The 12,548-nt window shown below is 34.9% G+C and overlaps 1 protein-coding gene across 11 annotated transcripts in view; it reads right to left on the bottom strand.

Annotated features, from left to right (window-relative positions):
- The window catches only part of Snap91 (synaptosome associated protein 91), a 133,937-nt gene that overhangs the window by 78,879 nt on the left and 42,510 nt on the right, over positions 1 to 12,548 (bottom strand). For all 11 annotated transcript variants that reach the window (XM_074078775.1, XM_074078758.1, XM_074078803.1 and 8 more), the window contains exons 3-6: positions 4,913 to 5,055; positions 3,922 to 3,997; positions 3,108 to 3,210; positions 925 to 1,018 (exon numbers count right to left, since the gene is read on the bottom strand). In XM_074078775.1, the coding sequence (XP_073934876.1) occupies positions 925 to 1,018; positions 3,108 to 3,210; positions 3,922 to 3,997; positions 4,913 to 5,055 (416 nt within the window). The remainder of the gene's footprint in view (positions 1 to 924; positions 1,019 to 3,107; positions 3,211 to 3,921; positions 3,998 to 4,912; positions 5,056 to 12,548) is intronic.

The raw sequence follows: 12,548 nt of genomic DNA, 5'->3' as shown, positions 1-12,548 counted from the left end.
GTAAAATCTGTCAAAAACAATAAAATGGCTTGCTGCTTTTACTGAAATCTCACAAGAATTAAGTGTTATGACTAGGACTCAATTATAGACTAAACTGTATAATCTTAAGAAAGACTTTAAGCTACTAATATTTGAGAAAAGAGTTTTTAGGCAACCACCAAAATATAGAAAAGCTGACAATGTGAGTTAAGAATTTTCTTACGTGTCCAAAATATTTTCATGAGTAAGGTTCTTTTTAACTTTTTATTTTGATGTAACTATAAATTCATATGCAGTTATAAGAAGCAATACAGGGAGATCCAAAAAAAACCATCTATCCTTTTTCTGCCCGAGGTGACATCTTACAAAACTATAGCTTATAACTATACTTAATAAGATCACAACTAGGATATTGACAATGACATAACTGAATAATCATATTTTGATTTCCCTAAGTGGATTCATCACCATAGTCAAATATAGGTACAGTTTTAACAGACAAACCATGCTTATATTGCTAGGAAGGAACAATGCTATCTATGATAAAACAAAATCATTGTCTTTGGTGAACAGTCCAAATAAAATTGTTTCTGACAAAAGGTCAAGTTATTTAACTGTCTTCAGGTATATCTGGCAGATACTTCATCCTGTCAAGCACAACAGGAGAATACCATCCTGTTCAAAACAGAAGGTTCCAAGAATATAGCACTCATATTTTTTGTGTGTGAATTAAGTATCTACTTTGTGAACTGCTGGCAAAATCTGGGGGACAGACATAGTCTCCACTGACCTTTAACAGCCTGAACTAAGTGTTCATCTAATTCATCTAACTGGAGGAGTGCTAAAGCTGCTTCCTGAGGAAGTCTCCTAATTGACCTGCATCCCAGCATCAAAGGAAAGACAGTGATTGGTTATGTGAGAGACATTTTCTAGTGAGATACATACATCAAATTCAAGCAGTGCATCGATTTGTCCCTGAAGTATTGGCATGCTCTTTAGTAGCTTTTCAGGAGCCATTGTCCTCATTACACCCTCAGCCCTGTAATATTTAAAAGAAAAAGCAAAGGAGATAATTCAAGAGCATATATATTGTTCTAAGCTGTGTGCCCACTCCCCATTTCCTCATTAGTCTTGTGGGATCATTGTGAGTCATGAAAACATTGTGGCTGTTTCCCATCTATATACTAATTCATCTTATGTATCTCAGTCTTCATCTACACAACCTTTCTATCTGCACCCCACTTAGGAAGAAAGTGAAGCAGACTGAAGAGTTTAGTTGAATTTCTGAAATAATAGTGGTAGGAAGGTAAGTTTTCTAAAAAGCCAGTTTGTTTATTGAGAAAACATGCCTTAAAAGTCTGTAAAACCTGTAAAATTGGGAGTAGAGAGTTTATGCTATTCACAATCAAGTAAGGAAAAATGCATGTTGATATGCACAGGTTTCCCAGCAGAAATAAGAGTTTAACTAGCTTCAGAGTACCACACTGGAAGTAGGTGCTAAGAGGGCATCAGATGGGCCTCTGTGCCCTCTACACACCTACAGGTTCCTGCATCCAGTGATGGTCAGTGTTGCAAGAGTTGAGGAAAATACCCAGGTGATATGAACAGGCCAGCAAAAGGCAAAGTAACCTTCAGGGTTTCCCATCCCAGTGGTAGGGAATGTATCCCAGAGTGTCCTGAAGTATCCATATAGGAGCACAGAGGTTTCTAAGAAGGCTGTAGACCTATTACTGAGAAGTCACAATGTAGCTGGGAACATCAGGAATGGCTGCCTATGACCATGTAAAAATAAGAGGAAGTCATATAAACTATAATCATGTCTAATGAGAAGGGGATAAAGAAAAAAAATCCCAATTTTATAAAGTATTCACCCATGAGAACCTGATTTATTTTGAATAGGCAAGTTGATATTGTTTACCACCATGATGGAAAAAGCAGTTCAAAATTAAAGTTAGGACAGCTGTCATGAAGACAGAGTTACATATTTTCTTGTGGATTCTAGACACTAAAATAGTAAAACATTCTACAACACCTTGTCATTATTTCAAGTTAGGAACAGATACAGGATTTGCACAAATTTCTGGCTGAACACTGCTGACTTGATTCTAGTATCTATTTAGAGGGAAATAAATGGCAATTGTGGATTAAAAGTCAAATGTTTCTGTTTTAACCAGGGTTTCTTAACCATTAGTATTGATAATTAGATTATGGTGTGTGTGTGTGCGTGCTCATGTGTTTATGTGTGTGTTTCCTAGGACAGCATTTGTCTCTCAAAATCATATCTCCATAACATACAGGTTTATTTTCATCACAATTAAAATATACTTAGATAGCTATTGTCATCTACAGCCACTGTACTTTTAAATAAATCTCGTCAGGCTGGGGATATGGAAGAGTACCTACCTAAATGAACCTTGTCAGTTTTCTCTCTGTTAAATTATTTAAAGGTATTTGTATGTGTAAGAATTCTGAATGGATTTTAACAGGTGTGATTTTTTTTAAATTGTTTTATTATTCATATGTGCATGCAATGCTTGGGTCATTTCTCCCCACTGCCCCCACCCCCTCCCTTACCACCCGCTCTGCCCCCTCCCTTTCCCCCCCAACCCCTCAATAACTGACAGAAACTATTTTGCCCTTATCTCTAATTTTGTTGAAGAGAGAGTATAAGCAATAATAGGAAGGAACAAGGGTTTTTGCTAGTTGAGATAAGGATAGCTATTCAGGGAATTGACTCACATTGATTTCCTGTGCATGTGTGTTACCTTCTAGGTAATTCTTTTTTTTTTTTTCATTTTTCTTTTATTATTCATATGTGCATACAAGGCTTGGTTCATTTCTCCCCCCTGCCCCCACCCCCTCCCTTACCACCCCCCCCAATAAAACAGGTGTGATTTTATACCGTGAAAATTCTGAGCAACAAAACTGATTTTTCTACAAGATATAAATAAAGTAACCACTACAACCTCAACACTGACTTGTATAATATTATTTGTTGAGCTTCTTCAGGTTGATGGTAAACTGGGCCTTCATGCTCAAAATTAGTTGGCATGTAAGTTTAATCAAATCAAGCATGCCTTGAGAACTTTTTCTGCTCAAATAAATTCAAGAAAGAAAAGGAAACATACCCTTTCCTTACTCTGGCAAAATCAAATGCCATTTGTCTGTAAGAGAAAGCCTTTTCATTCAAGTATCTACTATAGCGCCTTATAAAGGTAGACATATCATAACCTGGGGGAGAGGGAGAGAAAATAAAATTAACGGAATACTTTCAATTGTGTTCTTCAGAGTACTATTGTTAAGCCCCCCCGCCAAATATATAGTTTTAAGATCAATAAGTATACCAATAGAATTAAGATTTCTTAGTAAAAAAATACTTGTAGCATGGGCACTCTGACTAATCAACTTAGTTATTTTACTGTCCTTGAACAGAATAAATTTTCTAATTTTTTCCCTGCATTTCTGTTCACTATTTGAAATAACAGCCTGTTTCCATATTTAATACATGTAGCCACCTGATAATGGTCTACTTGCTTGAGGAGCTTGCCTTATTATGGAACAGATAACCAATAAATATGATGAGTGAATAATCTATAAAGAAAATTTCAATGTGGAATAAGTTTTTAAAAATTTGGAATTTTTAATTCCATTGTTTCTTGTATCTTTATAAACAAACTGTGGGTCTAGCATACCCACTGTTGCTTTTAAAAGTGAACATTTAAAATGACAAAAGTAAAATTAATATATATTTTGTATGTTGAGTTATCTATAATTTAATATTTTAAAGTTACTTTTATATAGTTATTTTTATATTTTTTCTTAAATACCCAATGTATCTATCAGTTACAATGAGTTTGGATTAATAACCTCAAATCAAAACTTAAACTTTAGCAAAAAAAAAAAATATATATATATATATACATATAATTTAAATATTCTTACCATGGGATCCACTTTTGTCCAAAAAGTTGCTGAGATTGAATAGTGTATTTCTAGAGGCCAAATACTGAATAAATCTCTGAAAAACAAAAATTAAAATTAAACATTCATATTCTCAAATTGTACCTTAATACAATATCTGATACTAAAGGGAATTTCAGTGGTTTTATTATATCTTTGAATTAGTATAAAATAATAATATGAAGGGGTTTCATTGTGGTAATTTTATTCACCCACTCCATTATATTTCCATTGTCCCTCTTCTTCTGCCCCATTTGTCAAAGAGTATTTGGTGGGTTTCATTATGTACATATGTATATATACATACATATATACATTTATATATGCAGCATACTTTGATCCTGTTCACCTCTCAGTATCCTTTTCTTTCCTCCATCCCTCCTCCCATTGACCCTCCAGACTGTCCCCATTTCAGATTCATGTCTGTCCATCATCATCACTTAAGGTTTATTTATTTATTTACAAATTTTCATTGTGATGTCTCTTAGTATAAAGCTTTCTATTCTGCTAACTTTCTCTAAGGGACAAATAAAATTCTTAGACTAATACTCTGAATTAGAATTAAACTCTATGACCTACCATTTTTGTATATAACATAAACACTGCAAATTTAATAATTAAATATTCCATGTAAAAGGAGTAATTTTATCAGTATTTTCCAAAATTAAATACACAAAGGAATATTTTCTATGGGAAAATAATTTAACTGTTCCTTTTTGCCCACTGATAGATTTATATTACATATGCATTTTAGGCGCTAATAATATTTAATACTTCAGCATCTCTAAGACAAGGTCTAATTTAACTTCTTTTTAAAAAAGCTAAATCAAAGACTAAAAGTTTATTCCAGTTAATTTTGAGCCATAGATTTCTTTTTTCTCCTCATTAGTGAAAATTCAAAGGACCTCAAATCATTACAATATTCTTCTATAAATGCCTCCTTCCTCCATGCAAAAGAAAGTATTTAGTTTACCTCATTTCCATGCACCATGAGATGATGTGTTGTCACCAAAGCTTTAAATACAACCACCCAGCTACTGTTTGTGGCTCGCTCAAAGAGTGTGTCAGCCATCTGAGGAATATTAACATTGGTCTCATTGGTAGCCTGGATCAAATCTATGAGAATAAATGAAGAAAGTGATTAGCCATTATCTACAAAAAATTTACCTCAATCTTTAAACATTTAAATCTGTTTACTAAAACATGATTTCACAATTATTCTGACATGAGCCAATTCAAAATTTAAACTGGCTGGGGGAGTATGGCTCATGCTTTTAATTGTAGCTACTTGGGAGGCTGAGATGGGGGGATCACCTTTTGAGGCCAGCCTGAGTAAATAGTTCAGGAGACCCCCATCTCCAAAATAACCAGAGCAAAATGGACTGAAGGTGTGTCTCAAGAGCACCTGCTTTACAAACATGAAGCCCTGAGTTCAAACCCCAGTCCCACCAAAATAAAAAAAAAAAGGAAAATTAAACTGTAGTATTCTTATGTATGTACATTTTAAGTACATTATTTAACCAATGTATTTATTCTTGAGCTCAGTTTTTCAACTGAGTTCTCCTCTACGCCCTTTTATCTGTTTGCTGGTACTGATACCATTTTAAAAAATTGAAACTAAAGGAGAGCTAAGCCTCATGTTAATCTTCTTTGTTAACACCCCAAGCACAATGCTGCAAACATGTAGATGCTTATCCTATATACCATTTAGAGGCAAAAACATAAATGTATTTTTGAAAAATAATAGCTAAAAGCATGCTTCCCCTGAATTTTAATTTTGAAGTGTATTAGTAAATACATTTGTCCTGTGAGTAGCAGAATAAGAGTAAATAATAAAGGAGAAAAGAATTCCACTATGTTCACCTAAGCTTTCCTAGAACAACATGCATTTATTAAGTTGCTATGACTCTGACCTGAATTTATAAGAGAGCAAACCTTTGTATATTCACTGTCCACATCTTCAGATTAGTATGATTCCAAGTGAATGGGGGATAGACTCACTTAGTGTTCAACAGGAGGTGCTCAGTGTTCAGAAAAAGTGTTTAGTGTCAACAATTTAGTGGGACAACCAAAGATCATGTGCTATGGGACAGAAGACAAACCACTCTGAGACAGTGCAGACTTAAGTGCTTCTTGCAGCACAGGCTGACCTCTTTACAACAACAGGTACTGCATGACTTCTATTACAGGCCACACTCATCCTGCAGAGAACCACATGTGGTACCCAAGTTCCTAGGAAATATCATACAAAAAATGCAGAAACAAACCCACTTATTCACTCAAACACACTCCACAATCATTGAGATGTACAGTTGTTTTATGCATTTCTCTATTTTACAATAATGAGATTTTTAAAAATTGATATTCCATCACTGAAACAGCTTAGTACCTAGACTTAAGGATACCAATAATTGCTCTGAATTATACATGGACCAAACGAGGCTTATCTCTTGGTTTATATGTATTTCAAATTCCAGTCACCATCCCTAACCTGTTGACATAATATTTTCCTTTATTAAAATTCTACTTATCCTTTAGGAAAGCTTTCCCGATCATTTGCAAACACAGTTCCACACTACCTCCCTCTATTTTAAAACGGGAGGCACTCTGTACTTGCTGTTTGTTCAGATTAGATGTAAAACCAAAGCTCCCAGATGAAAATTGTCAAGCCAAACATTGTTTCCTGTATAGTCAGTGCTTTCTGAGTACTGTGCACAATAAATGTTTGTTGAGCAAAATGTACAAGAAACACAGTTCACCCAAAAAATATAAACAGCTCTTTGAAAAAGAAAAGTCACTATGACAGAATATTGCTTCTGGGCTATTATCCTGGCACTATGTTATACTTGAAATTCTGTGCCAGTCACAAATTCTTCTACTTATTTATTGAACTTGGTTCTGAAGATATAAAGGAGACAGGAACACAATCAAATAACAGAGCATTTCCTACAGAGATGAATAAAGAAAGGCAACATTATAGATTAGAGAGCCTAGATCCAGTCCCCAGCTCAACTCTGCCTAAATGTGTAATTCTGGGCAAATTATTTAATGACTCTTTGACTCAAGTATTCATCTTTAAAGTGGGGGTAATAATTACTACCATTCAGAATGTTATAAGGATCACAAACTATCTGAACAGAGTAGGTCTCCAAATTAATTTTTGTGAGTACGGTGTCTGCACATTGCATTTTGAGAATACAATAGGGGTATTAGGAAAGACTCTATGGGGAAAGAATATTGAGTGGGACCCTGAAGTAATCTGTGAGGTAGGAGAGGATTGAAAAGGACGTTTTTATTTTTGTGGTACTGGGGATTGAACTCAGGGCCTTCCACTGGCTATGCAAGTATTCTACCACTTGAGCATGCCTGGCCCAAGAAGTTTTTAACAGATGTGCAAAGTGTAGATCCTAAGAGGTGTGTGCCCTTGGAGAGATGTGGTGGTCTGAAGAATGGGTAATTTTGAGTGAGATGGAAGAAATGACAGATATTCTTCTAAGAAGAATGTACTTGATGAAGCAGAAAACCTTAATATCATTAAATCTTGACCTTAAATACTAATTTTATTTTTTTGAGACAAGAAAGTTCTGCTGTGTTGCTAAGGCTAGCCTCACGGGTTCAAGGTATCTTGCTGCCTCAGCTTCCCAAATAGCTGGGACTACAAGTGTGAAACACTACACCAAGCTACACCCAGCTTCTTAGTATTTTATGTCAGGGGTTGGCAAACTACAGCTAGCTTGGGAAATCTGGCCAGCTTTCTAAAGTTTTATTGGAATATAGCCATGTTCATTTATTTCCATATTGTCTGAGGTTGTTGTCGCCCTACACAATGACATACTTGATAGTTACAACACTCAACTCAAACCAATTCAATGGTCCACAAAGTCTAAAATATTTATCATCTGGCCCTTCATAGAAGACGTTCTCTCACCCCCTTCTATGACACCAAATAGGAAGCACATATACATAAAGTTTGTGACACAGCAATGATTAATACCTGTCTCAAGGAAAAACATTTGAGTGGTTGAATTGTTTTTCTTCCTGGTTTACTATTTTAATATGAAACAATGTTTGACAGACTTTAAAACTACAGTGATTCAGATTTGCTATTGAGTTACTTGGTATTTCATAGTTATTTTCTGAAAAATAAAGAAAAAGAGTTTGTGATTTCAAAGAAAACAGATGACAATATGATTGTCAATGATAAAATTTGATCTTTCAAATAAAATTAGAATTATAAAAACCTCTGCCACAGTAAGCTTAACAGATTTCCTGTTTTTAGAGAAACTTCCTGACCACCATTGGTGGTATCACAGTTATAATGTAGTGATAACTGTATAATGAAATGTTTCAACTTCTGAAAGGTGTGAATAATGCAGTCAACTAACATTTTCCAAATGACTTGTGTATAATATTGTAATACAGTGCATGGGTAAAAGATCCATTCCAAGTATAAGATAGACCAATGGATTTTAAGGTACCAGAATATAAAAAGTTCACTGATGCAGTGGTTCATATTCAACACTGCAACTTAAATTTAAGAAATAATCATTTGGAGAGCTGTGTTGTACCAAAGAAGAATATCCACAATTTTATGAAAAGGTTATTAAAATAGTTCTCATTTCTCCAAATGTGTGTCTTGTGAGACCAAGTTTTATTCATACATTTCTAATAAAGCATCAGTCTTTTATTGGGCAAGACATTTAAAAGATTTGTAAAAATATAATATTGCTCTTCTCACAATTTTTTTCACTTGGAAGATAATTATTTTCTCTAAAAGTATGGTGTTGACATGTTATTTAAAAGAGAGTACTTTAAACTTTCCCAGTTTTAATTCCTTCCTTCCTTCCTTCCTTCCTTCCTTCCTTCCTTCCTTCCTTCCTTCCTTCTTTCCTTCCTTTCTTTCCTTCCTTCCTTCCTCCCTCCCTTGCTTCCTCCCTCCTCTCTCCCTCCCTTCCTTCCTCTTAGTGAATAATATCAAAATGCAGTGTACAGGCAACCATACTAACAAAAATGAATTTGGGGACTTACTCTGTTCAGATAGTTTGCAATCTGGTATCTTTCCTTGGTAGTTTGAAAAACAGCTTTTCTGAAGTGTAGCTGACATAAAAAGCTGTACATAATTACTACTTGATGCGTTTTGACAATGATGCATTCAAAAATCTATCACCCAAATCAAGGTAATGAACACATTTATCACTCCTGATACCAGTCTTCAGGCCTGTTTAAAATTCCTTCTGTCCTTCCCTAACTTTCCTCCCCTGCTGTCCCTTAGCAGCCACCAATTTGCTTTCAGTCAGTATAGTTTGCATTTTCTAAATTTTATATCAAGGAAACGAAACTATTTTCTTTGTTATTTATTATTTTGTTCCTCAAAATAATGCTTTTTCTTTTTTTTTCATTTTTCTTTTATTATTCATATGTGCATACAAGGCTTGGTTCATTTCAATCAGCATTATTTTGAGATTCATCTGTGTTGTAGCACATAAGAATAGCCCACACCTTTCCCTTGCTGAGGTATATACTCCATTATATGGACATAACAAAAGTGTTCACTCACTTGCCTACTAATGAACACTTGGGGCGAGTCCAGATTTTGGCTCTTACACACAAAGCTGCTATGAACCTTTATATGCAGTTATGAGTGTGCAGATAGGTATATGCTTCCATTTCCCTCAGGTAATTGCTTAGGTTTCTTAAGGTTTTTAACCTTAAGAAACTACTTCCATATGTTTTCATCATGTTACATTCCCATCAGCAGTGTATGCGCACTCCAACTGCTGTGCATCTTTGCCAAGACTTCACATGGTCTTCTTAATTTTTTTTTGCCACTCTCTAACAGGTATGTTGTGGTGTCTCATAGTAGTTTCTCTTTGCTTTTGTTTAGTCTTTAATTTGTTTCAGGATGGAGGGGAAATATAGACCCTCCTTGTTACTCTATCTTGTCTGAAAAATATGTCTTCCTTTTTGGTTATTTTAAGCAATTGAGAATTATCTTAGAAAACTATTCTGAGGTGAGGTAATTATCAACAAGAGAATGAAAGATATAATGGAGCAACAACTTTAACTTTTAGGAGTTACAAATAATTCACTACAAGGAAACAGAACCAAGCCTGAATAGCTCTGAAATTCATGGTCATCTACTTCTTTTTCCAGTACTATGTGAGACTGACAACTGCTTGCAAAGGTGGCTTATAATATGGTCCTTATAACCTTGCTGAGACTGCTTTATAATCTCTTCTCTGGATCCCCTCCAGCACAACTAGACATATTTGTGGAAAATTAACTGCCCAAGAGTATATTCTTCTGATCATAGCCTTCCTGGAGCCTCCTGCTGTCCACTGAATTATACCTTATACTTATACCTTAAGCATAAGACCTTTACTTATACTTACATTTTAAGTATAAGGTTTATACCTTATATTTTACCTTGAGAATAAGACCTTTCATTATAAGACTCAGTTACCTTCCTAATCTTTTCTATGCTAAAAACTGTGTTTCAACAAAATGATTCCGATGCTTTTCACGCTATTCTCGTTGCCTAGAATGTCTCTGCCATCATCCTATTGAGAACTCATCTCCTAGGCTTGACCTCAAGTACTATATCCTCTATGAAACCTTTTATGACTTTGTCCTTAAATGGAAGAGAGGCTTTGATCTTCTCTTCCATGAAGTATAGGGCAAAGGATATTGGACTTGGGGCCAAAGACCTAGTTCACAACCTGATTTGCTACTTATGGATAAGTTGATATAATGACTCTGGGGCTTTGTTTTTTGCCCTTATCATGAGGACAAAATTAACGACTTTACAGGATAGACACTGTTGTTTGTGCTAATAATTACTTTATACATCTCTATTGTGGTCTTTAGTACACAGAATTATAATTGTTAGTTTATATATGTCTGTCTTTCATGGGCACTACAGGTCCAATAAGGTGGAAATGAAGTCATAGCTGTTATCTTTGGATTACTGATACCTAACACAGAGTCTGACATATAAAAGACAATAATTTGAGTGACTAAAGCTAGCTTATCTATCTCAAGGTAAAATAATTTTATATTAAAATTAATAGTAGGTAATAGAGGCCAATTTCCTCCAGTAGCTCTTACTGGATAAATTTGAATAAACATGTTAGACAGGATAAGTTACTTTATATTTAATTGTCATATATACTTTAATCAGCAATCTAAATTTAGAAAGGCATCTTCTATCCCACTTAAAATTTCTAACTTTAATTATTTGATTCTGTCAAAACTCACCAAGACAAGTTTCCTTTGACTGAATGCCAGGAAGGAGAATAAAGATTGGTCTTTCTTTTATCATACAATCATCCTCTGAACTTGAAGTTCCACAAAAACAAAAGGAGAAATTATACCCCAAAGCCCAATGACAGACTATATCCAAATTTTAAACATTTCTATAACATAATAGCAGTTCAGAATATTTGTCACATAAACTAACTAATATACATGCAAAATTATTAATTGTAGTTCTTTTTTGACTTTTACTTAAAAAATTATTATCATGCTATTTTTGTACTGGGGGTATATTGTGACATTTATAAAAGTGCTTCAATATACCTTAGTTAAATGCATCCCCTCCATCATTCTCCTTTACTCCCCCCATTCTTAGAATATTTTCAACAGGTCTCATTTTTTCATTTTCATACATAAGTATATAATATTTCTACTATATTCACCCTCCTACACCCTTTCCTTATATTCTCCCCTTTCCTACTGGTACCAACCCCCAGACAGGACCTGTTTTACCTTCCTGTCCTCTGTTTTTGAGGAAAAAAAAAGACATTCTTTTTGTTTAAGATAGCTATACAGAGTTTCATTGTGGCATTTCCATGTATATATGTATTGTATCCCAAATTAGTCCATTCCCTCAATTTTCTCCTTTCTATCTTAGTGTTCTTCTTACATTGAGTTCAACAGGTTTAAAAACTCTGTATCATTCTTATATAGAAAGAACATCATCCATATTCATCTTCTTTACTTCCTTCTTTTCTCTCTATCCCTTCTTCCTTTTCTCTTTCTCTAGTTAAAGACTGACTATTTATGGCCCCCACCACAAAATTTATATGTTGAAATCCTTTTGTGCCTGGGAAAAAAGTTTACAAGACCCCATCTCAACCAATAGTTGAACATAGTGGCATGTGCCTGTCATCCCAAGCTATGAGGGAGGCTGTGTTTGGGAAGATCAGGGTTCCAGGTCAGTGTGGGCAAAAACATTGGTGAAACCCCTTCTCAATGAAAAAAGCTAGGCATAGTGTTCTAACATTACCTTTATGCTATATAGGGAAGAATAAAATAAGAGGCTCACAGTCCAGGCAGGCCTGGGCAAAAAGCAAGACCCTACCTTAAAATAACCTGAGAAAAAAGGGCTGGAGTTGTGGCTCAAGCAGATCACCTGCCTAGTAGGCATCAAGTTCTGAGTTCAATCCCAGTACCACCAAAACAAAACAAAAAACCCACAACAAAACAAAGGGAACCAGGTCAATAAAGGCTAAAGTATTTTCCAGATGTAATGTCCTTTGGGTATCTTGCAGCTTACAATCCTACATTGTCTATGGTTTTTCAGAGTGTTTGACAGCCTGGCAGTGCCA

Source organism: Castor canadensis, chromosome 1 (assembly GCF_047511655.1).
Source record: "Castor canadensis chromosome 1, mCasCan1.hap1v2, whole genome shotgun sequence".
Classification (NCBI taxonomy): Eukaryota; Metazoa; Chordata; class Mammalia; order Rodentia; family Castoridae; genus Castor; species Castor canadensis.
Note: the sequence above shows the minus strand (reverse complement) of the source record. Positions and strands in the feature narration are given on the sequence as shown.